The following is a 27,546-nucleotide window of genomic DNA, read 5'->3' as shown; positions in this document are numbered from 1 at the left end:
TTCCCTGAGAAATCCACAAAGTCCTATCTTGCCTTAGAAAACCTGTGTGCAGGATACTAAGCTAAATAAAAAAAAGCTGTACATCCTTCATCACAATCTTGCACCTCTCATCCACACCTCTGTCTTCCTTCTATCCAGTCTGATTTAGTCAGAATCCGGCCAGCAGACATGGAGTCCATTTCTTTGAGGAAGAAGGTGGGCTGTGTGCGCCAGGAGAATGCCTGCCTGTCCCTGGATGAGCAGCTCATCAGTGACTTCGATGCCCTGCAGTATGAATTGACCTCCTCCAGGTCTCAGGTATGACAGTCATCCCTATGCAGCTGATATTTGTGAGCAAAAGTGTTGGGTTCTTCTTGAAAATTGTGTCTTATGCTTATGCTTCATAATTGTGTGTTACAGAATGAGTACAGCGAACTCAGTGTTCTTTGTAGGGCTTAGCGACAAACATAACATTTTTCACATCAACCGATACGATATAGATAACAACAATGATAAATGCCACATTATTATTGTGCAAAGACTGATTTTAGCTCCTTAGTAATTTTTTTTTTAGACTCTTCCTTATGAACCGAGAGAAACAGCAAAAAAGGTTACAGTTCTGAAGAAGATCGGTTATGTGTTGTACCTCCGCACTGTGCTTGCACATTTTATATAGATATAGCAATATATTGATTTATATTGAACTTTTGTTGTATTGCTATTGAGGACATTTATGTTGCAATAATTAAATACCAATTAACAGATTGGTCTGTTGCCTAATAATACATATTTAAATCATACATGTAACATGAAAATAATCCACGTTGAACACATGCTTTCTTTCCAGCTCCACCTCAGAGGCTCCAGGGCTGGTGCTGAAAGCAGTGTGGCAGTCATGAGTGGACAGATCCGTCAGCTGGAAGCAGAGCTGGAGGCACAAGTCAAAGAGTTCAAGTAACCTTACGACCCAAACATGTTTATCTTCAGATGTTTGTGTTTATGGAAAAGTAATGTGACAATTGTATGTCTGTTTGCACTGGATATTGAATATATGTCAATATCATGCAATGCGCTATGGGGTACGTGCAGTTATGTATATTGTTTTGTAGACTTTTGGCTCTACTCCTGGTCATTTTTATAAAACTATAACACTAACCTGTAGTTGAACCTGGCATAATAATCCAACAACTTCTCCTTGTCTGTGTTCCCCAGAGCTGCAGAGCTGAGAGCCGAGGAAAGCCAGGAAGCAGCAGCACACAATGACATTGTGTTGGCAGGTCTCACTGAGGAGCTGAGTGCATTCAGAGAAGAACTGGACAACAAGACAGCGCTAGGAATACGGTGAAGCTTTTATCTACATCGACAACCGTTCACCTTATTGTTTTTATGCTTGGAATTTGAATTTACAAGGGCCCAAGGAAGTGCCTTGCCGAATCTGGACTCATAAAACATTAGATATTACTAAACTTTTAAAGAAACAGATCACCAGAGCTCTGTAGCAGCGCCAGGCTGGGACTCATCAAAGTATGTGACGTTGTTGATCATGACAACTGCACGTTCGCAACAACAGCAACAACAACTGATTCTCCAGTTAAGCCTACCAAGTCAAGCGTCACCAAACTTTGAATAAACAGCGGTGAACAGCTCTTTGTGCAGCGGTGGTCGTGCAGCCTCAGGGTTCTGAGTCCTGCAGCCGATACTTTCCACAGCTCATTTACTGCTTGTCAATTTTACAGTTTCAGAAAGAAAGCTGCAACCAGCATCACCACAGGTCAAGCAAACAGCCCATTCCAAACAGGCAGTTTAAGAATGGCTAATATCCAGTTACATCAGACACTAGAGCTCTATCAATACAATGATTGATGGATAATAATGATAATTTGTATATGTATTAGGGTTATAGTGGTTTATAATAAAGTGTGAGATATAAAGATTACATTTCTCTGTCATAACGATTTTATAATGTTAGGATTCATTGCCAAATCAGTACAAAATATTTTTGTAAAGGATTTACTGTTATCCTTACGGAACGCATTTCCCAGGAACCCTAGGTTGATTATATCAGAAATTTTTGACTCTAGTATTGATTATGGCATCGGCCCCCCCCCCATAATCGGCCCAGACAAGGCTCAGCCTGTTTAGCAGAAAACTCCCACCACACATCAGATAAGCTTCTTCTGATGATAATTTCAAGAAACAACATAAGACCTATTTCTACGATCTTGCTTTTCATTAATTTTATCGGTTTTATTTTTTTTATTCTTTCAGTTTTTATTTTTTTCTCCTAAGTTTTTGTTTTATTGCTAACATGTTCGTATTGATTTCAATGTAAAGCAATTTGAGCTGCATTTTATGTATGAAAGGTTCTGTATAAATACATTTCTTCTTATTATTATTATTTTAGTATACAGTACAGTTTACATTTCATGACAGTTACATGGGTAACAGCATGGACACTGTGTGATACTTGACTTGGGCCTTGTGCTGAAATGTAATCATATTTTCTTTACTTTCACATTATGATGAAGTTATTGATGTAGATCTAACGCTATATTCTCTTGCAGAGCTGAGCAACAAAGGAACCAAGCACTTGAAAATGCAGAGAAACTCAAAGAAGCTTTCAAAGAATACAAAGCCACAATTTCCATTAAACTTAAGAGGGTACATTTGTTTAACATTAATAACTTGCTGCTCAAATAGTAAATTATTTTTTTCTAATTAAAGCTTATTGTTGTTGCATGTTGATGATCAAAATATCTTTTGAAGGTGATGGAGAGCGAGAGCAAACTCAAAGAGAGCCTTATTGAGTGTGACAGAGAGAAAGAAGAGGTGGAGGTGAAGTGCGCTGTGCTGCAGAGAGAAAAGGCAGAACAGGGCCGAACCACCAGGTACAACACCTACACCGATTGTTTTGTATAGGGTTAGGGTTGTACAATTTTTAATTTATTATCATTTAAGCCTTAAAAGAAATGATTATGATGTACAGTTATCATGTTCAATCCTTCACGTTCTGCTTCACAGCCAGCTGAAGGAGGAGTTGAGGGAGGCTAAGTGTTTGGCTGTTGATCGCTCAGACCTCCTGACTCAGCTGGAGGAGGCCAGACAACGCGCCTCAACCCTGGATCGTCAGCTTGCAGAGCAGGAAGCGGGATGCAGGGAGCAAGCTTCTCTGCTCAAGGAGCTGCAAGAGCTGCGGTCTCTGACCCAGAGCCAAGAGCAGAGGCTGGCTCAGAGCCACAGAGAGACTCAGCAGAGCCAGGCAGAGCTGTCGAGTCTGGAGGCTGCACTGGCTCTGCTACATCTACGAGAGGTGGAGAAACATAGCTACACACATTAACATCATCTGGGTTCTCATGCCACCTGATTTTATTACTGTGTTTGACCCAATGAATTGTTAAACCATTAGTATATTTGCTTTCCCAAACCTGGTTTTTGCCCCACTTTCACTGTCCTTAAAAAGTGCACATGTTTATCACTGACTCCTTGCAGCAGATGATGTGTTTATTCTTGTCAAATGTCCGTTTCTCAATTTCAGGGTGCCGTGGGAGCACTTTGTGCCCAGCCCTGCATGTTGCCCCCAGTGGACTATTCAGGAACTGTACACCTGCTCAAGTTAAAACCAGGTAACGCAGATCTTGTATTATACATCGGGCAATTAAAACATACTTTGATGGAATGTTGCTGCAAATCAGTGTATCTTTAGCCTTTTCTGTGATTTAATGTGATACTTTATATTTCCACTGATCTGCTGCTCGGTGTATATGCCTGTTATCAAAGGTTCAAGGTCTCCTAATTCTTTCTTTTTAACAAAATTCCCTGTCTCTCCATCCGTGCAGGTGAAGGTTACCAGCAGCTGTTGCGGGTGCTTCAGTTGTCAGAGTTTGAGCGAACTAAACAGAGCAGCCTGGTGGAGCGGCTGCAGGATCGTCTCGGCAGATCCCAGGAGGAGATCACCTCCCTGCAGAGCTCCATGGCTCAGAGAGCCTCTCACTACCAGAGCCTCCACACAGAGCTGCTGGACAAAGTCAGCCAGGCCACTGACACAGAGAAAGAGGTAACCTTCTTTTTTTCAAGAGAGAGGTAATCATTGGTTTCTTCCAGGTTGTTGTTCACAGCAGCCTTTTATTTTTCTGTCTCCGTTTCACCTCAGTTGAAGAGAAAATGTGCCCGTGTGGCTGCGCTGGAGAAACAGCTACAGGAGAAAACGTCAGCTTACAGTCACGCTGCACTGAAAAATACAGAACTGGAGAATCAGCTACTGGTACAACACACACACATGTACACACTCAACTGATGGATGCGAAACTGGAAGCAGACAAATGTCTCAATTCAATGAAAAATATGTACTTTACATGAAGAAGACATTGATGAAAATGTCAACTTGAAATGACGAGATTCAAAATCTTTTGGTGATAAGGGACGACGCCAGTGTCGATGAGTCATTTTCACTGCAGAATTTATACTTTAGGTCCTGCCTCTACCCAGGCTCCATTACTCACCTGAATGTTCTAGAGATTTTGCTGTTGTTCTGAACATGTCTAACTCAGACAATCTCCTGCTGCGTTTCCTCGTACGTGAAAGGAAAACTCCAGAGAATGTCCTGGACATTTGACAGGGTTCATATCCAAAAAATGTCTGAAAACATCAACTTTTCAATTTGTCTCCCAGTACAAATTGTATATTTAGCCACACTTCACAACTTCTTCTGACATGTGTATTTGTGTATTACGAATATATCAGTGTAAATCAGTCGACACTGTTGTGGCATGCCTTTTTTTTTCACCTTCCTTTATCTAAATACAGGAGAAGACCAACTCTGTTCAACACTACCAGACACTGATGACCAAAAAGCAAAGAGAGTATCAACAGTCTTTGGACAAGTGTAAAAGATCACAGTCTCAACAAGACACGGAGCAACAGCACAGAATAGAAATGGTGATCTACAGTTTCTTTCTGCTACACCACCATGGTTACTCTTCAGTTCATTTAAATTCTATATAATTCTGATAGAATCAAATATGATTTTAAGTTGATGTGAAGTTGTGCTCTGATCTGCTAAAACAACACTGACCGTGACCCTGCTTTTAAAAACGTAGCAAACCATAAAGATTCATATTTTTTCCTTTTATGTAACAGTAGTTTCTCTCCCCTGCAGTTGCAGTTATCTGCAGAAGAAGCTCGGTCTCGCCTGTTAGAAATGGAGCAGCAGCTTTGTTTATGCCAGAGGGAAAAAGACGAGGCTCAGAAGGCTGCTCTGTCGCTGCAGACCTCCGTGGAACAGCTTACACAAGTAATGACACCATATGTACTGCATCTGTCAGTTATCCCAGGTATATACTGTGCTGTTTCACACATCTACAATTTGAACTTGATTTCAGGAGAAGCAGGTTGAAGTCAGAAACAATGAAGAGCTGTTGCAAAGTTTCAAAGAGCAGGCCGCTCAGTCCTCCACCGAGGTTTGTAAGAACTGATTGCTATAGACAAACAGAAATGACCTTATATGACCTTCACGAAAACAAATATTCCACCATCCATGACTTGTGTTTGTAAATCAGGTGAGTGAGCTGCAGTCGTCTCTGTCAGAGTGCAGAGAAGAACTGGCCTCATACCTGCAGGAGATGGACAACATAAAGATGAACTACGAGAATGAGCTGCAAAAGAGCAACGACAAGGTACTGAATTACAAACTTTTTATGAAGACATATTATTCAGTCAATGCCCAGTGGTCTTGTGAGGCTAATATCCTCTCCTGTTCCTCCCTCCTCAGGTGTCGTCTGTGCAGGAGCGGCTCCACAGCACCAGCCTGATGTGTCAGAGATCCAGCGAGCAGAACCTGCAGCTGCAGCTTTCTCTCCAGCAGCAGCAGAGCATGTTGACTGAGAGCACCGCCCACATCTCTGACCTGGAGGACAGCCAGTGCCAGCTGCAGAGACAAGTAGGAGACTCGTCGCTTTTATCAAATGCCAGAGCACCTTGAAAATGCACATCTTTGGAGTAACTAGTGACAGTGCAGGCAAAGTTTCCGAGATCCCTGTTGTTTCTTGTAAGGAAATCTTGTTTAAATTAATTATGGATATTATAAACAAGCAGACAACAATTAATGGCAAATGTATTAACCTTTTATTTGAATCAAGTGCAACCATTTTCAATGTAAACACTACACAATAAAGTGCGACCACCTGCTACTTCTGCTGTTGTTTTCAACATAAAAGTAATACAGTATCAAAAATAAAGTGCAACCAACATTTCTTAAGGTTGAATTAACAGTAGGTTTACCTGCTACTTCTGCTGTTGTTTTCAACATAAAAATAATACAGTATCAAAAATAAAGTGCAACCAACATTCTTCAGGTTGAATTAACAGTGGGTTTACCTGCTACTTCTGCTGTTGCAGAGGTTTTCAACATAAATAGTACAATAATAGAGTGCAACCAACTTATTTTCAGTGGTTGAACCTGCTACTACTCTGATTTTAATAAACAAACAGTGCACTAATATTTAACAAAAGATCAGGTGTAACCAACTACTCTTCAATGACTCACAGATTTTTTTTCAAAAATATCAGCTGATCCACATGATCTGGTCTCAGAACACTTCTCTGTGCGTTTACTATATCCCCAGCAGTACTAAAAACTCGCTCTGCTGGCACACTGGTGCCTGGGATACAGAGGTACCGTTTAGCAAGTGTTGAAAGTAGTGGTAGCTCTTTCTCCTGTGATCTCCACCACTTCATGGCATTTCCAGTCAAAGGCAATGCATCTTTTGCTCGGTACCTTATCACCTCTGCTCTGGCTGTCTCACTTATGGATTTTCTTTCTGTTTGGGTGAAGGAATCGGCAAACAGTGCATCTAAGGCCTTCTTCTTACATGGAGGCGACTCATTTGAAGCTGCAATATGATAAGAAATATATTTCAAAATATAGTCATGTTTTTCATTCTCATTAAACAACAACAATATTTTGTTGGTATTACATGAAACACACCTGTGGTCTGTTCCTGGGATCCTGACAGCTTTGGGCTTGAGCCTCCCTCACCTTCCTCCTCATTTCCCATTGCTGGTATCTATGGAAGTAAGAATGTGTGAACTGTTAAAATTTCTGCTCTGTAAGATTGCACACAGAAATTTAGAGAGGTTAAAGAACAGATGAGAGTTGAGAGGACAAATGAAAGTGGAGAAGTGAACAAAGCAGAGGAATGAGGAGAGGAGAGTGGAAAGAGGAGAGGAGAGAAGAGTTACCTGTTGTGCCTCAAGAACCAGTTTTGCATAGACCTGTTCTCTGTCCTCTTTTTCCAGGTAGGGCAGTTCTTTGAATCGGGGGTCCAAAGCTGATGCTGTTTGAAGAACAGGAGTATTGCATTGCATTATTAAATTAAGTTGACCTGACATTGCAAGACCACCTCCTCATACACAAAATAATCAAGAGATTAAACTTTAGTATGTTTTTAAAAAAAAAGAAATGGCACAGCAATGAGGTAAAGCCACCATGAACTAAGAATTTTATTGCAGATATCTTGTTTACCTTTCCATATGAAAAAAAATCAACTCAACTTAAAACTTAGGCATTTTACAGATTAATACAGTCTAATAACCAAGGTTGATTTTAATTAAGAATCCAAATTAATTACCTATGTTGAGAGCATCTCGGGTGCCTTTGTAGCGTGTGGAGAGGTCATTGGCCATCACCCTCTTAATCTCTGCAACCAGGGTTGAGTCGTCTTCGCATGGCTGTAGGTGTTTCAGCAGTTTTGCTCGAAGAGGAGCAATTACAGAGAGAGTTGGCTGTTCTTCTTCTGCCATTTTGACAGGACCCATCAACTGAACAATGTCCTCCATGTTGGCAATATCACTCTCACTCAGCGTGCCTACATCTGTGCCCCCTTTTCGCAGATCCTTGGACATCAGAGTTGCCATTATAGCGGTCTGTTGTTCCAAAAATCGATCAAGCATATCGAATGAACTGTTCCATCTGGTTATGATGTCTTGAGTCAGTTTATGGTGGGGTAATTCCATCAGCTTTTGTTTTTCCCGTAGGACGTGACATGCAATAGGGCTGCGGTGAAAATATCCAACTATTTTTCGCACTTTCCCCAACAACCTGGAAGCACGGTCCACCCCCAAACCCTTCTGTGAAGCCAGGTTGAGCGTATGTGCGAAGCAGGTAATGTGCGGACTGAACTGGGCTTCTGCACCGGCCACAATCATGTTCCTGGCGTTATCAGTGACGATGGCAGGATTATTGTCTGAGATTTTCCACTCTGTGCAGGCTTCACGCAGTAACGCGCCGATATTTTTACCAGTATGGGCTTCGTTTAAAACTCTGGTTTGCAGAACAAATGTCTTCATATTCTACTCCGGATCAATGTGATGAGAGGTTATCGTCACATACCCTTGGTTTGAGCATGACGTCCAGCCATCCGTCGTCATCGCTACACGTTCAGCTTGAGTAAGCGACATCTTCACATCATTCTTAGTACTTTCGTACAGTTCAGGGATGATCTTTTCGGAGAAGTGTGGTCGGCTCGGTATCTGGTACCGTGGCTCCAATGTGTGGATCAGTTCACAGAACCCCGGATTTTCAACCACACTGTAGGGTCGCATGTCTTTACAGATAAACTTGGCAATTGTTACTGTGATGTTTTTCGCCCGCGCTGAGTTTCGGCCAAGTTTCTGACAGAACATGCTGGCGAGGCCTGAGGTTCCTGCAGAGCTGGAGTTAGCTTCTGCTGCTGCTGCAGCGGTAACGATGCTGGAGGTGCCTGGACTGTCGGCGTTTTGTTTGATCCCATGGCGCCTTAGTAGATGGCTGGAAAGGTTCGTCGTGTTTCCGTGGTTTTTTATTTGGCTTCTACATATCCTACAGACAGCGACCGACTTATTTAGAACACCTCCGTGTTTGCAAAAGCCAAAATGTTTCCACACACTGGATCGATAAGTTGGCTTGAAAATTTCTTGCTCGTCGTCTCCTCCGCCATCTGCCATGCTGTGTTTTGTTGTTGTTCTGAGTTTCGCTCGGTTGCCGGTGCGTACTGATGACGTCACAGAAAGGCAGACTGAATCGAGTAACGCTTAACGTGTCTAAAGTGCTAAAAAACAAACAAACAAACACACATCCATACCGTTTTGTGCTTAAATTTAATGTGCAGTTTCCAAGTATCGATACAAATCGATTATTTACCATTTCATCGATTTTTAATCGATATATGACATCCGGAAGGCCGATTTGCTGAGCACAGATCGATTCAGTTGGATCGCAGGAATATAAATCGATTAATCGATTTAGTGGATGAATCGTTACCTTTAAATGTTGGTCCAGGTCCACATCAGGGGACAATGTGTTTTTCAAAATTTTCTCTGTTTTCCAATGCCGTAATTAATGGATCCAGATGAAAACAATCGGGCACATTTAAGGAAGTAATATCTATGCGTATGTGATATTTGGTGCAGCTTGTTTGAATTTAAGGGGGCTGTTTGGCTAACATGAGCTGCAGGGCCTCTCTCCAGGCCCCTTGAGGGTCTCGGCTCCAGGGAAGATACCTGCTTTTTCCTGTCTTGGTTTGGAGAGCAGTTTGATATCCATGTTCATGGAGTCTTTCTCTGTTGGTCTCACAGTATGACCCGTCCAGCAGCTGTGCAGAACTCTCCCTTTTATAATCTACGTAATGCATTCTTTTCAGAACAGATAGGTCAGATTATGAAATCTTGGAAAATACACTTTACTATGAACCACTTTACTAGCAACTTCCTTTGCTCTTAAAATAACCTCAATTCTTCATGGCGTGGGTTTTGGAAGATGACAATCTTTCTTAGAAATTCTACTTCTCAGCTGAAGATTCTTGCTGCTACAAATCTCCTTTTATAACACATCTGAAAATGTGATCTATTGGATTCAACTCATTATCATTTTCATTAAAACAGTCAACTTTTGCTTTATGACATGGTGCATTGTCATGGAAGAAATGTTGGATGTATCCATTAGAGGATGTTAAACTGTGGCAGTTCTCAGACAGGCTGTGACATTCAGACGATGGTTGATCATTATTAATGGGACCAGTGGTCACAAAGAAAACATTACACCATCCTGAACTGTTGACACAAGGCAGGTTTGCTCCATAGATTCATCCAATTAATGCCAAAGTCTGACCTGACCATCACATTTATTATCAGTCCAGTGTTGGTGAACCGGAGTTTACCACAGCCTCAGATCCGGGCAGAACAGAAGTGCAACCACACGTGGCTGTTTGCTGTTGTAGTCCGTCCACCTCAAGTGTTTGAGTAGCTGCTTTTCTGCTCACCATAGTTGTAATGAGGTGGTTTTCTGAGTAACCGTAGCCTCAGCTTCAACCTGCCCATTCCAGCCTCACATCTTCCTTCAACATGGCTTCTCCGTCCAGACTACTGCCGCTCACTGGATGGTTTTAGCTTTTCTCACCATTCATAGTAAACTCAAGAGTGTGCTGTTTGTGGAAATACCAGGAGAATATGAATCAAACATATTTGCAACACTACTGCTACACCTTGTCACTGAAAGAAATGTATTGTAAATCTGTAGTGTTGCTTCAGGGAAACAGCTTTTTGAGCTTGTGATTTTATTAATAGCTTAGAGCATTTTAGCTGCTGGTTGTACTTTCTGTCCCTCACAACAAACCGAGCACAATGATCCTCATACAGTGAGTACAGCTGCATGGGGACAGTAAGATGGAGCCTCCTACTTTACATTATCTCTTTAACAGACAACACAAATTAAAGGTCTGCATGGATTAAATAGTTTTGAGTGGATTTATTTTTGCACCTTGATTTGGTTTTATATTCATATGCAGGAAATGATATCCAGTTTCTTTTCATTAATGGGAAAAATAGTTTGATCCAAATGTGTGTGTGTGTGTGTGTGTGCGTGCAGGTGTCCAGTTTGGAGCAGCAGCTGGAGCGAGTACGGGCTTCTCTGCAGGAGGAGGTGAGGACCAGAAAGCAGGAGGCCCAGGAGAGAGAGAAGAACCTGCAGGAGATGAACCAGCAGAACACTCAGCTGTCTGAGTCCGTCACGTAAGGCCACCTGCACACACAGCTCATTTTCAACTCTGAGCGACAGATCAGGGGTGATGAAAATTGGATTTCTGTGACTGTTGCAGAAGGTTTTCAGTCAGATGATGTTTGTGGCTTTTAACCCAATCAGACCAAATATCATAATATATCACATTTCAAACAGCACATTCCTGCATTGCAGTGCAGCGTTTTGTTTTTGATTACTTTAATGCTTTCCCCAAAGTTGTAAAAATAAGTGCAGTTTTTTTTCTATGTCGTGTTGCTGTTATTTCTTACTGTTTGTATGAGGCTCTTGTTTTTCTGGACCTGCGTCAACACTGCCGGTCATATGATTACACCACAGCCGACCTGTCCCCAGGCATGAGGCAGCCCTCCCCTACCCATGAATATGTATAAATAAACCAGGATTTCTCTTGTTGGAGACAGAGACAGTCCTGAGAGGCTTGGAGTAATTTCAGTCTGCAGAGCTGCTGGATACCTTCTTCTTCGCAAAGTTATTATCTGCTCCAGAGGAATAAGCATGGCAGTTGTTTGAATGTGCAGCCAAAAGGCTCTTTGTGAAGCTTCAGTAAGCATCTCATCTTCAGTTTGCTACTATTTAAGTTGAACGATGGGAGCAGGGCTCACGCTGAGGTGCGAACCTGGAGTGAAATACCGGTGCGGAGCTTTACATATTGCATGTTCTCTTGGATTCTTACACGCTTTTCCGATTTATGACATTTTACTGGATATAGTTGTAATTTTGTTTTTCTCTTTGCAGCCATATAACATCAGAGAAAGTGAAGTGTCAAGGGAAGCTGGTGTCTAAAGAGTCTGAGCTGCAGCGTCTGAAGAATGATGTCTCAGTCAAGACGCTTCAGATCAGTCGCATGGAGGAGAGCCTGCAGCAGACCAAGAACAAACTCGCCAGCAAGAACGATCTGGGTATGACATGTTTTTTCTGAAATCTGCACATTGCAGGAGGTTTTAGTGTTATTTATTCAGTTACAATCAGAACGGAAACAACCCTGTACTGAATTATCCTTAAATTCTCAAGTGATCTTTTACATTTTACAACTTATCCATTGCTTTTAAGTCTTATCATAGTCTTGCTTCCTTCTCTCCCCTGGCAGTTGTCGATCTTGAGGAGAAGCTCCGTCGACGTGAGGCAGACCAGCTCAGCTCTGTGCAGTGGACCCGGATGCTGGAGGGGCAGCTGCAGGCGGTGCAGGGGGAGCTGGCCGATACGTTGGAGCAGCTCCTGAAACTCAAGGACATTCTGCAGATAACACAGAGCATTGCAGATGAGCGGCAGGCGTCAGTGGAGAAACTGACCGTCCAGCTTAGGTGAGGATACGCCCTCATGGGAAATATTTTTCTGCACACGGGGGGGCAAACAGGGACAAGGGACGACTCCAACGTGGAGAGGACGTTCACGTGCTACAGATGAGATCCTGAGCTGTAGCGAATCATCCCTGTTCCAAATGAAACTGTTTTCTGTCTCATAAAACAACAAAAGACACATGCCTGTGTCCCAATCACAGACTCACACTGTATATCATCTTTGTGAGATGATACAATGACATTTTTGTACTTATACTGAGGAAATCCTTTGCTGTTGAGGATGTTTTTATATTAATTTCTTTTGATTATTGTGATTGATTGATTGATCTAACTTGTGCCATGTGTCATGTCATTTGCTGTGACTTGATTTTTCACATGTGCTTGGGTTTGTGATGTAAAGTTTTCTACTTAAAACTGACACTGAAATATAAAAAAATCTGTGTACATTCTTCTCACATACACTGTGAAGCACAATGTGCAGCTACGGTACAACAAGCACTCGGCGTACATGTCACGGAGAGTTTTTAATCTATGTCACTTCATATTCATTGATTAATCATGGCCGTCACGTCCTGTTACAGTTTCTCCTTGGTCTCACTGTCCTCCAGAGCACAATGAGCACATGGTCAGGACATGCAGATGCTTCACACAGGAAATACTCTTTAAAGAAACATATCTCATTCAATAATAGCTGTGGTGATCTAGTTTGTAGTCACAAGCCCCCCACAAAATAAGGCACTGAAACGTGTTCAAGTCCACACATGTTCATGGTCTGAATGCTACAAAATCTAAACAACTGTCCTAAATTAAGATCATTCATATTCTCAAACAATAAAGTCCTCCAGAAAGTGCTGAAGTCACGTTTCTTCTATTTGGCCCAGTTACTCTGACATTTAGCAAGTGGTCCATGTGTTGTTTCTTCAGATTGGTATACACATATATCAATTATACAGATATCTGGCAAACTGTTAAAATACGTGTGTGTGTGTTTGTGTGGCTTCACAGTGACACCCAGAGGGAGCTGGAAGTGAGAACGCATGAGGTCTTAGACATGGACAATGCACTGAAGGAGAGACAGGGGGAGCTCCAACAGAGAGCACAGCTGGTACAACTCTCACACAAGCAAACATATTTTATTAAATTTTTATTTGTTTTAATCATCACTGTGTCTTTTTAAACAATCTTTTTTTTAAACCCGGCCGTGCTGTTCATGTGTTCAGCTGGGTCAGCTGGACGTGGCGATCAGAGATCACAAGCAGGAGCTGGAGAGGAAGGTGGAGTCTCTGCAGCGGAGCCTCGAGGCCAGAGAGCGAGAGCTGAGAGAAGCACAGAGGGAGCTCCCAGACGGAAACATAAAGGTCTGGAGAAGAAAACACAGAAAGAGTCAGAAAGACACAAGTCAGCCTGAATAGATATTTGTTACAATGTTTTTGAATGACAGTCACAATTTTTTTGAAGCTTAGAGAACTGAAAAAGAGGGAAGGACACCATATCATTTTATTATTGTCTTATTATCTGTAATATTATTTTATGGGCTGTTCTAAAGTGTGCAGTCGAGAAAGTACCAACAACACATACTTCCGTCATAAATGTTTACACCCTAGTAACAGATAGCAGAGTTATTATTATAGCTGTAAAATGGCTTATAATTAATTCTGTTTCGAGTAAAAAACAAGGAATCTAGATAAAGACCGGAGCCTAAAGTACAAGAGCAATAAGTGGGGAAAAAACTATTTAGAATTTGAATAAATATATATATACAATATGAAAATATTTGCAATATAATACATATTTTTAACAATTAAATAAACATTTTTAATGTCATAGGGACTGATGACCTTATATGAAACCCTGATCAAACACTGTCAGTTAATCCGTGATGATACAAAGGGCTTAAGAATGTTTTCACACTTTATGGTTGCATTTATTTTGTCTTCATATCTTCATAACACTGATGTAATCATCTGTTAGCATAACCTTTTTTAAACCAACACAAAGAGGTACATAGATTTTGTTCGGAAATGGTTTTAGAATTAATAAATGGTGTGTGTGTGTGTTGTTAGGAGTCCCATGCGCTCGACCAGCAGCTGCGTGTGTGTCAACAGAAACTTCAGACTTTGCTACAAGATCTTGAAGAAACTCGACTTCACTGTGACTCTTTGACCAGAGAACTGGACACCACCAAGCTGCAGAACGAGGAGAGGGTAAAGCGGAAGTTTATTTAATGTTATCCCTCCAATTGACGGTTTATTATATCGGAAGTGAAACTCGATGATTCATGTTTTTCTCCACTTGATTCTTACCTACTAACCTAATGTCTAAGTTTTGTCTCAGAGGTGACGCCTGTCGCAACAAAAACCATTTGATCTGTTGTCTGTTATGAAATATTATGATTTATTTGAAGATACTACTACATTTTTATTGTGTTTTTTTGCTAATAAGGGGAAATTAGAGAGTGTATGGCATGTTAAAATGCATGCATAACTGTTTTTACTGAATACGTCTGTCTTTTGCGCAGGAGGTCCGGCTGTGTGGGGTGGAGGAGGAGCTGGCTCTGAAGGAGGCCCACTGGCTCCAGGCGGAGGCCGGGCTGCAGAGCACAGTTGCCTCTTTAGAGCAGGAGCTGGAGTTGGAGAGGGCGCAGCACAGCAAGGAGGTACATACCCATTCTGTACCTTGCCCACTGGCCACACCGTCTGTTACAGTAGACATAAAACTAGTTTGGTTCATTTTTGTACATCAGTGTTAGTGACCACATCCCCAGTTATCAATACTTAGTCTGACGCTGCACTCATAATACCACAGGTAGCTTTTTTCCCCGGCTGAGAAGTGAGAGTGTTTTAATTTCTGTTGCAGCAGTGTCCATCACTTTTAGCTGTCCTCTTGAAACACTTCCGATGTCGTTTTCTCTATTTGCTGCGCGTTTCTGTAATGTGTTGTGTTGTGTTGTGAAATTGATGAAGATGTTTTCTTACTTTGCTTACTTACTTTGTCCACTTGCATGTGTTTTCTTAAGTTGCTGTGAGTTGAGCTCTCAGGGCCACCGTATTATTGGCCATGTACACGTACACATACAGGGAAGTTTAATAATTTTTTTCCCGTTGCTCTACAGTTAAGAAATGGACAAATAAACAGAAAAGCAAGCAAAACGAATCAGATTATTGCACACAGGTTGTTCCTGACACTGTGTTACTAAGTGTTCATCTCAGCTATTACCCCATGACACTGACAATATGATAATGACGATGAATCTGCCTCTTTGCTCAACACTTTTCTTCCCTCTTTTTCTCTCTGTTTCTGTCTTATTCAATTTCCTCTATTTTTCCTTTCAACACCAACAGCACCGTGTGAGTTCCTTATTTCTCCCATCTTTAGTTTCTCTTGTTCTGACGTCATTTCTCAGTTCTCCTCATAGGGGTGATTTTTTTTCACCTTAATTTCCTGCTGCAACCTGCTCTCCCGGCTCCATCGGGGAATTACTCAACTGGTGTTGTTCTAACCTGGTTTTAATGAAGTCTTCCCTCCCTCCCTCCCTCCCTCCTCAGCTGGAGTCCCTGCAGCAGACTCGAGGTCAGCTCCTCAAAGTGTCTGAGCAGATGTCCTCCACATTGCGCTCCTCCCAAGAGCAACTCGCCGCTAAGCTTCACCAGAGCCAGACACAGCTCGACCAAACCAAAGCTCTGCTGGACCAGACCAAGGCGGAGTCGGAACGAGCCCAGAACCAAGCCAGTCGTCTTCAAACACAGTTGGACCAGAGCCAGAGCCAGCTCCTTCAGAACACAGCCCAGATGGAGCAAAGCAGGATTCTGTACGAGCAGAGCAGAACCCAGAACAGCGACCTCCGTGCTCAGCTGGAGATGATCAGCGTGCAGTTAAATCAGACCCGAGTCCAGGCTGCGCAGCTCCAGGCTCGGCTGCAGGCCTGTGAGGATTCCATGGAGACCACCAATGAGTCCATGCTCATCAAGGTACAGCTTTTAGAAGTTAATACTAATAATCAAATTGTATTTTAGTATTTTATCAACGCCGTTTTAAGACATGAACAACGCAGCAGGAGATTCCATGCTCAGACACGTTCACAACTCAGGAAACAACGGAGCTTTCAAGTGAGGGGGGGCGGAGGCAGGACGTATCGTTTTAACTCAGCTGGAGAGATCACAGGATTTTGTTTTCATCCCATCAACAGTGGGGTCTGCTAAGTCGTCAAAAGCTCCACTGTCATCTCGGTCCATGTCCTCTGCATGTATGGCATCGCTTTTTCAATTGAGATATTTGTATTTGTTGTTGTTCTTTTTTGCATCTGCCATGTTTTCAAAACATGTGGGTGTCATTTGCAGAATCCTGCGGAGGATTTCCTGCTGTTTTCTCTCGTAGGCTCATTCGGACGTTATCCAGAGTTTTAACCTTGGCAGGAGAAACTCTGGAGGAAATCCAGAGTCTCTCACTCAGACATTTACATTCTTACAGACAGCCCCTCCAGAGAATGTCAGGAAACTATCCGGAGTTCATAGCGTGTCTGAAAGCAGCTAACGTTTCTTTTCTCGTCTCCTTGCAGGAATCCGAGGTGACCCGTCTCCAAGCCAGGATCTCCAGTTTGGAGCGAGCTGCCGACCGACAGAACCTTTACAATCACACACTGTCTGTTCCAGCTCTGCACAGATTCCCACACTCGCAGGAACGCTCCTCCTCGGCTCACTCGCCCCCCGAGAAGACCACCCTTACCCTTACACACTCTCAGTCAGCTCCTCTCCGCTCCCCAGCGCACACACAAAGTTGCTCATCACCCCCTGCTCACACATACCTTCAGCCCACCTCAGCCTCTCTCCTGTCTGAAACTCGTGATTGGCTACAGAGCAGTAGCATGGACTCATCCCTGGATCTCCCCTTGAGCCTGAAGGCAACACTGAGGGAGGCGCTGAGCAAGCAGCCGTGGGAGGCCTCCTCCTCCTCCTCCTCTGTCTCCCCCTTCCCGAGCGAAGAGAGCCACGGCTGGCAGGGCCTCAGCACCGTGGACGCCACAGTGTCCTCCGACCTCTCCTTCAACCCCCTCACCTACATGGTGGACAAACCAGACGATGGAAGCAGCGAAGTGGAGGCTGCCTCTCTACAGGAGGGAGACAGTGAGCGGTCGGATGAGTCGAGGAGGGAGTCGGAGTGCACTCTGGTGGGTGAGGCGGATGAGGAGGTGGATATGAGTTCACTGACTGGGATGCTGAGGTTTGTTAATCAGACGTTAGCTAAGCAGGAAGACCCTACGTTATGGAGCTCCTCAGGGATATCACAGACCTGACAGAGACACACACAAACACACACACACACAGGTAAAAACACCACTCCTTTCTCATAAGAGTCTTTTAATCAATCAATCGATCAAGCTCCGGATTTCTATGACCTTTTTCAAACATCTGCTTCTGAAAAGTCTGTGTCTCACCAAAAAATATTTGTAAGAGATCCAGTGCCTTAAAGTAGCATATAAAAGTTGTTATTGCCCCTTTGAAATAATTTTCTACAACATTAAATATTCATAGCTGCATAATAAACAATCAAACAGTTGGATAAACACATTTGGTCATCCATTACAAAAATAAAAACATTAAGCCAATCTGCTTTATCATTACTGTGTTTATTGACTTTTCTTCAAATGTAGCTCAACACTGATTGGTGCTCACAAAAACATCAGTACATTTAGACCCACTGACTTTAAACCAGTATCAAGATAAAATTCCCAAGTTTTTAGTTGAACAACAAAAACTATTTCGGACTCAATCACTCGTCATGGCGGCATGATGCTGTGTTGCCATGGAGATGTCAGGCCAGAGGAACTCTGTTTACATTGTTTTTATCCTTGTGTGTGTCTATAAATGTTCCTACATTCCTTTACATTCCTCAAAACTAAACAATTTTCTGTGATGTCATATAAATGTAGAAGTCGCATTTTACATGTCTTTTTTCTTACCAATATTTATATATTTTGTACACACTTTTAAATAAGCTAAGTGAATAAAGTGTTTTTTTTATATGTACTTCTCCTTCTCTTGATGTTTTTTTTTTCCGTCCCCCACTGACTTGTATTTACTCTCCAGAGAAACATGAAGCCTTGTTTTCACTAACATTCATTTGGATGTTCCCATCCTGCTGGTGGCTGCGGGGTCGTGTTACCAGAGCAACCAGCAGCTTCCTGTTCAGTAGAGGAATATTTGAATCAGGAGGAGGAGGAGGGGTGGTGGTCATGCTCCAGCTGGTTCAATTGGATTTGGTGCTCTGCTCTCATATGATTACATAACAAGACATGTTTGGTCTGCTGGGAATTTTAGTTTTTCTCCCATCAGCTCTTTTAGTCAGTATATTAAGCGATAGTGAAACAAATGTTAAACTGTTCTATTAATATTGAGTATCTTTCCCATATAATTTAAAAAATATTTTTTCCCCCCTGTGTACTCTCCCCTTCTCTAGAGCCTTGCTGCTGACAAGGGCGGTTTGGATGGTCAGTGTTTTATTGTCAGTTTATGTTCTTAAGATTAGACTTCACAACAATACTTGTGTGTGTTTAAATATATATAAAAGCAAGTCCCCATAACATAAATCATTAAATGATAATGTGAAGACATGCTTTAATGTAAGGGTTAGGTTAGGGGTTATGATAAGGCGAGTAGTATCTATGGTTAAGGTTAAGTTTAGGTTTAAGTTCGGCTAAGGGTTACACAAGTAATAACTATGGCTATCTGCTTCCTGATCTTTCCATGTAGATCCATCACACACATAGTCTCTCTCTTTCTGTTCTCTTTTTCTGTCACAGACTTTCTAGATGTTAAGATTTATTATTGCAGAGGATGTGGTTCGGTCCGCGGTATGTTGCGTGTCATGTAGCTGTGCTCTAGTTCCTCTATGAAACTGCAGAAAGGCTGTCAATAAATGAGATATGTCTTCACACCAGTTTGCATTGTATCTTCCTGTACTGGAGTCTTAGCAACAAAATGCAGCCGTTTCCTCTATAATGAAGACGTACTAGTAGTAAATATTGCCCTTAAAAAATGAAATGATATTTTGCTAAATAGACAACATCCCTTTCCCACACAGACCTCTTTGTACTGTCATCGACTCATAAGTGCACAAAGTAAAATAATCGACATAAACTGTTATATTCAACTATGTTAAAATAATAACACAGTGTTGGGCAAGGCCCAGTGATCCGACTCAGAACAAAGGGTCGTAAAACCTTAGGCCAGGCTCGGGTAACCCCTTACATTTAAAAACCCAGCATGGACCCTTATCTCCATGTGGCAAAAGATCACGTCCTGGTCCCCCACGGTAAGCCCGCCCCTGGGGGCCAAATCCTGACAACTCAATTGGCTGGAGGGCCACACTGACCCCTGACCCCTCCTCCCAGGGGGGAGTCACCTGAGACATGACTTAAAAGGGCTGAACTCACAGACTTCTGCCTCTCTCCACTCCGATGCCCAAGCAACAACAGAACCCCTCCGGGGTTCTACTAGTTAACTCGGTATTTTTAAGAGACTCTCTTTGTCATCTTCCTTTCCACGCTGCTCAAGTTGTTTTCTGACCTCAAGAGGTCTAACCACACGACTCAGTAACTAAGGAGGCGACTAGACGTTTGTTTTATTCATTTCAATTCATTTCATTCATTCATTCTTTTATCTTAGTTGACGTTTTTATTTTGAAAAGGACTTTTCCTGTTTTTAACTTGGAAAGATCAAAACAGGAAATTGCTCGCTGGACGATCTCAGACTGTTTCCTTATCCACACGGACTTTACTTTATTCTTTCTCCACACGATCTACAACGGCTACAAGCAGCCGAACGTCCCTGTGAGGCAGCACGATCTCCGCTGCTGCAGAAGAAGACGAAACCTCATCTCGCCACGGAGCACAACGGATCGGCTCCGGCCCAGCTGCGGTGCTCACGAGAGCCCGTCTGAGAAACTTCAAGCGATTCACTGAACCTCCGGGGATTCGCGCCAAGTCGCATGCAACCCACGAAATCACGGTCACAGTAAGAGGCTTATGTTGTCTGGGCAGATGTTAGTTTTAATATGTAGCGTGTTGATTTAATACTTGAGTGTATTTTGTTGATGGAACTTCCGTGTTCCATTGTTTTAGCCGGCCACTACTCCGAGCCGCTACTTCCGGTTTCCGGTTGGATCGCAATGTTTTGTGTTGCAGTAAATAGGGCCGCGAGAAGCGCCTCCGCCCGCACTGTTAACGTCTGTGTGAGTCTGCAGTGATTTCACCGATCAGAACCTCGGCCCACAACGCTCGCTTGAGGGCTGAGGGGTGAATCACTGTTAACTCATCTCAGACGTATTTTTAAGAGCTTCTTTGGACTCTCCTTACATGTTTTCTCATGTTCTCTCTCTCTCTCTCTCTCTCTCTCTCTCTCCTTCTAAACCGACCTATACACACTCCTGACCTGTATTTATAATACAGGTCATGTCACATAGTTAAATCTATGCTTAGAGAGGCTGAACACATCTGGAAACCATTCGGCCCCAAAGCCAAGCAGAGATAAGAATTCTCTTTGTCTAAAATTTCCTTTGTGTAATTCATGTGACGACCACCAGTGTGCGCTCCGGCCACATGGTGTCATTAACATATTCTCCATTTTGGATAACGTTAAGTTAAACCCACCATTTTGAGTCTATTATTGCCACGCCTCCGCTCTCTCTCTCCTCCCATCCTGGCTCTAAATTCATAACGGCTCCGCCATCTTGTTTTGTAGTCAATCCGCCATTTTGAGAGTTTTTAGGCCTTGATTCCACGAATCATGATCGGCCTCCATCTTAGATGTGATGTCACTACGCGTCATCGCCACCCCCCTTCTTTTTCTCTCTCTCGCACACACACACACACACACACACACACACACATTGATAGACACAGACAGACACACACACACACACAGAGACACAGAGATGGACCAGAGGTTACATGCGTGTTCTAAATTGTGATAAGCTGCTGTTGTTATCTTTGAAATATGGGAGTTTGTTAAGATGATGAATCATTAAATAACACTAACTTTATTTCACACACACACACATAGACACACACACACAGAGAGACACTTTGACACAGACACACACACACATAGAGACAGACATACATAGGTAGACCGCAGGTTGTCCATGTATTTTCTGAATTGTGATAAGTGCTGCTGCTGTGTTTACCTTTGAAATATTGGAGCTTGTTAAAATGATAAATCATTGAATAACATTATAACTTTATTTCCCCTTTTTAATAAATACTTTTGTAATTAAAGTATCTGTAGTCTGTGATTATTTGTGCATATGTATGTGATTGCAGCTGGATTATGATCGCCTGTGCTCGAACTTGGAAGCCTTCACTGTTTATTAAGTAATCGTTAATATTAAAATATTGACATTATTAATTTGACATTTATCATTATGAGACTGATAATTATAGCTTGACATCGTTGGTCCCTGGTAACCAGGGTGGTGCCCCCCTTTCTCAATTATTAATATAGATAGTATTATTCTTAAATTGATAATTTTATTGTTTTAGACTAATTATTTTCATTATTCTTGGTTGATAACCTTATCATTGTTAATTGACAGCTTGTACTTTCTAATTGATAATTCATATTTTCTCATTAGTGGTTTTATTGTTATTTGATTACTGATCATCTTCAATTAATAATTTAATTATTTTTGATAGATAATAATTTTTATTTTAATAATCATATTTCATGATTATTAATAATTAGCCAACGTCAAGTCTACTCCTATTGCACAACAACAGTGCATTGATGAGGGTAGAAAAAGTGCTGGTAAAACAAAACGTTAAATGTAATATTTTCTAGCTAATAACTGATCAGGTTTCAGTCAAGGTGAACTCACTTGGACATTTGGGAGGACACCAAACTCTGCAGTCCCAAAAGAAGTCACGCTCTAAAGTCAGAATTTAAAATGAAAACTCCTAAGAATCACTAAAAATGTACAACTCAGAACTGAACCCGAGGCCACAGGTTTCCAGGAGGACTCCCGACATCAGACGACAGCAGGAGTCATCCTCCGCCGCAGTGGCTTTCCAAAAGCACTGCTGGCTGTTAGTGAGCCACTGTTAAAGTGATATAACAGCGATATCAATTTTTCCCATCTGGATTTCTGCTGCAGATCAAATAAACATTTTCCCCAAAATGTCAAATAACTCCTGTAGGCAAAACTTGGAATTCAGGACATTTTCTTGTAATTGTTTTTTTTAAACTTATATTAAGTAAGTGACCTTAAAACTCCTTCCAGCAGCTGTAAGAAAAACAAATACTGTGAGCAAGTTTGACTTCAGAATTAAGTGCATGTTTTGCACAGACTAGAAGAGTTGACTGGTAACTGGTAACTAGGTCAATGTTTGTATGGTTAAATCAAACAAAGATGTTAACCACACACACACACACACACACACAGAGCTATGGGGGAGTTACTGGCAGTGCCTGTGGTAGCTGTTTAAAATTGGACTGGTGCACTGTACAAGAACGCAACAATTCTCAGCAACATGATGAAAACTTGATTCCCTGTTTTGTCACCAAGTAACTTGAAAGGATGGACACTAATTATGCATCTACTGCAATCATTTCCCGGATATGCATATCTATTTTGGATGAAGTTGCTTATTTGTATTTTTTTAAGGAGGCATACTGAAGGACAATGCAAGTTATCTGCGTCCATGCCCCTCACAGCTTCCTTTCATCCAAAGTGACAAATTCCTTTCTGTACCAGTAACTAAGGAGCTGTGCAGCCCTTATCTGACCGCCCACACACCCAGGAAGACCAACAATAACTTTTGACACACTGTCCCTGGAAAAACATATATCTGTGTCCAGTTAATTCAGGTCACGGCTACAATTTGAAACGATGCTCCACAATCCAGAGGCCAAGTCTTCCTTCAGAGAAGATGCTGAGATGTAGCAGGAGCATCCTAAGCAGAACCAGTTCAAATTGTCTTTCAGCTGACTTTACATGACGGGGGACCCGGGCCAGTAATGTTTCACCACTGTTTTTCGACTCAGCCTGATGGAACACACCCAATAAATGGTCGCCATTGTTAAAGGTCATCGTTATCTCCTCCTCCAGCACAATCACCAAGCTGCAGCCCACTGGCACTGACCTTTCCCTCATCCAACTCAACCTTTGTACAGCATCGGTAGGAGAGGGTATCCTAGCTACCATTTTTATGGTGGATCAACGTTTGTTTACTTGGCCCACTCTCAGTCCCCTCCCCCCCTGTAGTTTCTGCTCAGTGTCCAATTGACTGTGCTGACCCTCCCTGACCAAACCAGTTATCATTTGTTTACCGTGGAAACGTTTCTGGAAAAAGCAGCACGTTAACAGTGAGTTTAGGCAAACCTGCTGGAGACACACTTCTGTCTGACTGTCACAAAAAGGGCTTGTTTGAAACAGTCGATAATATTGTCTATAAAATGTTGGAAATAATGTGCTGATACCAAACTGTGCAAAATTATAAACAAGTCCAAAAGTTGTGTAGTTGAATTGATGTCCAGCACCAGCTTTTTATATGCTACTGTTTTTGAAATCTTAAAGGATTTTGTCCAATAGTCCAACAAGTCAAAATGCAGGATTTTTGTATGATTAGCTTTTCATGAATTTAAAGAAACAGATTTACATTTTGGTTTATAACAGAGATTTATATTAAGTTGGAAGACACTCCTCCACTTCCTCCCACAATCCAGAAATGAAACAAAAATACCCCAGATATGAATTGCCGTCATCTTGGACTTCTCTCGAAGGAGCAATTGAAGATGGAGTCACCACAGCGAGATCCCGCCAACACACTCGCTCGACCAATCGTGAGTAAGTCTCAGCCGTCAATCACGATTCTTCTCCCTGTTTTCATAGCATCAAATAACTAATTAAAACCAAACTGGCTTGAACAAACCTCAGTGGAATAAGAACTTCCCAAAATGACAGAAACCATCTCTGAGTCAAATGTAGTTGATGTGTCCCTTGACTTTGTTTAGCCCATGTCCCATCCACTAACATGGAGGAGGCGGGTTTTATACTGCGGCGTGTACTCCAGCCAGCCACAAGGGGGGCTAGTGAGACGCTTGGGCTTCACTTTTAGGGAGCTGTCATGTCGTCCATCTTTCTATACAGTCTATGATCTATAAGCTTAACTGGTAACAGGGGGGAAACTCTGTTGCTGTCAGAATATCATTTGTTAAAAACAGAAGTGCTAGAACAATGCGTTATTGTTTTACAGCCAGTCATGTGAGTAAGTGTCTCATTGCTGGGTGACCGGGTGACCTCCTGAATCGAATAATTCGCTCCTTCTTTCAGTTTTCGAACTAAATAGTGGCTCCAGCTTCAAGGCCTCGTGGGCAAGTTCCATGTTAGTTCAATTGTGTACTTTTATCATGCTAAAAAAAAATATATATAACTAAAGGTTAAACCAAAAAATGTACGTAACATAGCATTTTTCGCACTCCTTTACGTTTTACTGGACATCCTGGTTCTAGGGTTAGGGTTAGGGTTAGAAAAAAGCAAGGGTACATTTCTGCTTCACTCCCCTCCCAGCGTCACCTCCTGCAGCGTAAGCCCCCTGATGAGAGGAGGCTAATCCATTCAGGGTCGGTTGTATTGTCGCTGAGGATGTGCTTCAGTCGCCTATCAGTGCGTGGCACAATAGGGGCTCCGGTGGCTGACGCTTCGGTCTGCATGTCACCTCCTGTTTGATGATAAGTCCAGCCAACCAACACAGACTGGCACTAAACAGCTGAACTCAGAGTCATGGTGTAGTACACACACACACACACGTGGAAGACTAGCAACAAAATTAAAGTCATTTTAACAAGACGTGAGAATATTATTTCAAATACGATCATCAGCCCCAGAACCCGGACACACTGTGGCTCAGCTGTTTCCTCCTTTTACCACGGAAACATCTGCTCCTTCACTCCAATCTGATTTGAATAATTTTAGGTTACTATGGCGACCATACACATCAACACAAACAGATCAGATCGGGCAGGAAATGTCGGATGTATTTTTTTTCTTGCAGTGATGCGTGGTCACTTGATGTTAGCGGCTGCTGAAGTCAGAGTCTGTATATCTAATCAATCCCAAACAGTAGGTCGCTCATGCTGGTGTTAACCGACTGCAGCGGGTTGTTCCTCCTGCAGTGTGGACAAACTGTCATTGCACACAGGTCGATATAATCTATAGTAATGTTTTTACGATGGCGTAACGAAGGTGTTGTGATGAAACAGCTTGCGAGAGCCATCCCAGGACACTTCCCGTTATACTGTAAAAAGAACAAACAACTTTACTGCAGCATCATTGTCAGCAATGTGCTTTATGTTGAACCTGCATCAGATTAAAACAGAAGTGATCACCCTGCTCTTTTTTAGGCCTATGGTAACGCTCTGGAGATACTTCGGTATTGTTCTTTTTCAATAGTGCGTTTCCCTCAAACTGTTCTACAATATACTTTCACCTTTTTTATTGTTTGTGCATGAGTCTATGATGCAGAGTGAAGCGAGACATCTTTGTGTTCCTCCTAACCGGTTTATCTGCAGTGAGGATTTTAAAGTCAATGGTTTTTTTTTAATTAAACAGAATTTGCGTTACTACTGTTCTCATGTGTGCTGTGTACATACTATATATATATTGACTCAACTGGTGCACTCAACTCAGCATTGTACGTCCCTGGGCCTTTAACAATGCACTTGCCAGGTGAGAAGTCAATTAGATGAATGGTTGGACAGATGTGCGTTCCACAGACGGACGAACGGACAGATGTTTGTGGAATTAGTCGGGAGATATCTCAACACTTATTCACACTGGAGAAGCTGTTTGTTTCCCATGAGCTGAACTCTCAAGACGACATGACATCCTGCTTTCAAAAGGAGTATAATCTGACGATGTGAAACAAATCTGTCTGCGTTTACCTGCCACAAAGTCCACACATTGTCTCCCCTGCATGAGTCTTACATGTTTGGACAGAGAGCCATGGGACTCATCACTGTGTATACAAAAACCCACAGTGTCTGCAGGAGGAGAAGAAGTGCTGCAGGTAGACGCTGGGTGTGACCACTGTGAAGTTTGCACTAGGATTAGCTGTGTAATGAGCTGTGCAGCAGATCCTGTATCAAAGAGCAGAGCTGTGGTGAATGATATTGTTTGCTGTGTGAAATGAGGTGATCCCAGTGAAAGTCAATGTTTGGCATCCTCTGGATTTCTGGTTATATTTGTGGTGTCTGATTTCTGTAGAGCTGGTTTGTGAAGCTGGAGAGGGTTTATGAAAGTTCCTGAAATTGCTTTTAAAACCAAAAAAACATTGTTTCTGCCAGGACGCTTAATCCATTTTCTCAATAGTAAAGAGGTGCCTCTGGACCCTGAACTGTGTTCTTTGAATATCTACCTGGATGGCTGTATGACCTCTAAAAAGATTTAAGATTCTTGATCAATATTTGGAACCCAAATACTGTATATAACCTGTTCATGGAAGAAATAAGCACTTGGTGTTACCTCACAATGACTGACTGTGACAATGACATTTTACCTGACCATGACATTGATGAGTTACACCACAAAGAACAAATTGGACAAGTTATGGAACATCTGGAACATCTGGAACATCCACAGAGGCGAGAGGCCATAGTGGCCACAGCTTAGAGGTAGGGGCTCAATATATGTTCAACATACAAGCATGACTCCTGGATCAGTAACATGCACAATTACAGTAAGTCATTTATTGTTTCGCTTTTAGCTCTGTAGCTGTGAGCAAAGGCACACATCACTGAATATATATTTTTTAATGTTCATTGTTCAAGCACAGCTTAGAAAATATAAATGATCTTTATCTGAATTGTCATATTAGTTAGCATTGTTGTAAGTGACTAGTTTAAGTGCCCCTGGATCATTACATCTGTAACTTCCTGAAGGATGATAATAATACTGAAGAGATGGAGTGATGAACTAAACTGAAGACTGGAGCTGTATTTTTGCTTCTTCTTCTTCTTCTTCTTCTTCTTCTTCTTCTTCTTCTTCTTCTTCTTCTTCTTCTTCTTCTTCTTCTTCTTCTTCTTCTTTTTCTTTTTCTTTTTCTTCTTCTTCTTCTTATTATATAGTGATGGTTGCATGACAGTATTAACATATTCCTAATATTTTAATATTTGTTATTATACATACATATACACCCAACAATATAACAACTTT

The 27,546-nt window shown here is 42.0% G+C and overlaps 2 protein-coding genes across 2 annotated transcripts; one reads left to right on the top strand and one right to left on the bottom strand.

Moving 5' to 3' along the window:
• The first annotated feature begins 168 nt into the window (after positions 1–168).
• Positions 169–18,325, top strand: ccdc18 (coiled-coil domain containing 18). The gene is made up of 23 exons (XM_061084617.1): positions 169–297; positions 827–933; positions 1,192–1,320; positions 2,544–2,640; positions 2,746–2,867; positions 3,001–3,289; positions 3,515–3,602; positions 3,816–4,033; positions 4,130–4,240; positions 4,783–4,914; positions 5,135–5,269; positions 5,358–5,435; positions 5,535–5,651; positions 5,747–5,914; positions 10,877–11,019; positions 11,780–11,943; positions 12,132–12,345; positions 13,348–13,447; positions 13,563–13,700; positions 14,406–14,546; positions 14,861–14,998; positions 15,888–16,310; positions 16,898–18,325. Exons 1-23 carry the CDS (start codon positions 169–171, stop codon positions 17,630–17,632), a joined length of 4,116 nt encoding a protein of 1,371 aa, XP_060940600.1. The 3' UTR covers positions 17,633–18,325.
• On the bottom strand, positions 6,123–8,958 carry LOC133018391 (E3 SUMO-protein ligase ZBED1-like). The gene is made up of 4 exons (XM_061084753.1): positions 7,605–8,958; positions 7,216–7,310; positions 6,962–7,040; positions 6,123–6,866 (listed from the first exon to the last, which is right to left on the bottom strand). The coding sequence occupies exons 1-4, from the start codon at positions 8,320–8,322 to the stop codon at positions 6,517–6,519; spliced, it is 1,242 nt and encodes a 413-aa protein (XP_060940736.1). The 5' UTR covers positions 8,323–8,958; the 3' UTR covers positions 6,123–6,516.
• Positions 18,326–27,546: the final 9,221 nt, after the last annotated feature.

This window comes from Limanda limanda, chromosome 13 (genome assembly GCF_963576545.1).
Source record: "Limanda limanda chromosome 13, fLimLim1.1, whole genome shotgun sequence".
NCBI classification, from domain to species: domain Eukaryota; kingdom Metazoa; phylum Chordata; class Actinopteri; order Pleuronectiformes; family Pleuronectidae; genus Limanda; species Limanda limanda.
The sequence above is the reverse complement of the archived record's forward strand: the minus strand, read 5'-3'. Positions and strand labels throughout refer to the sequence as shown.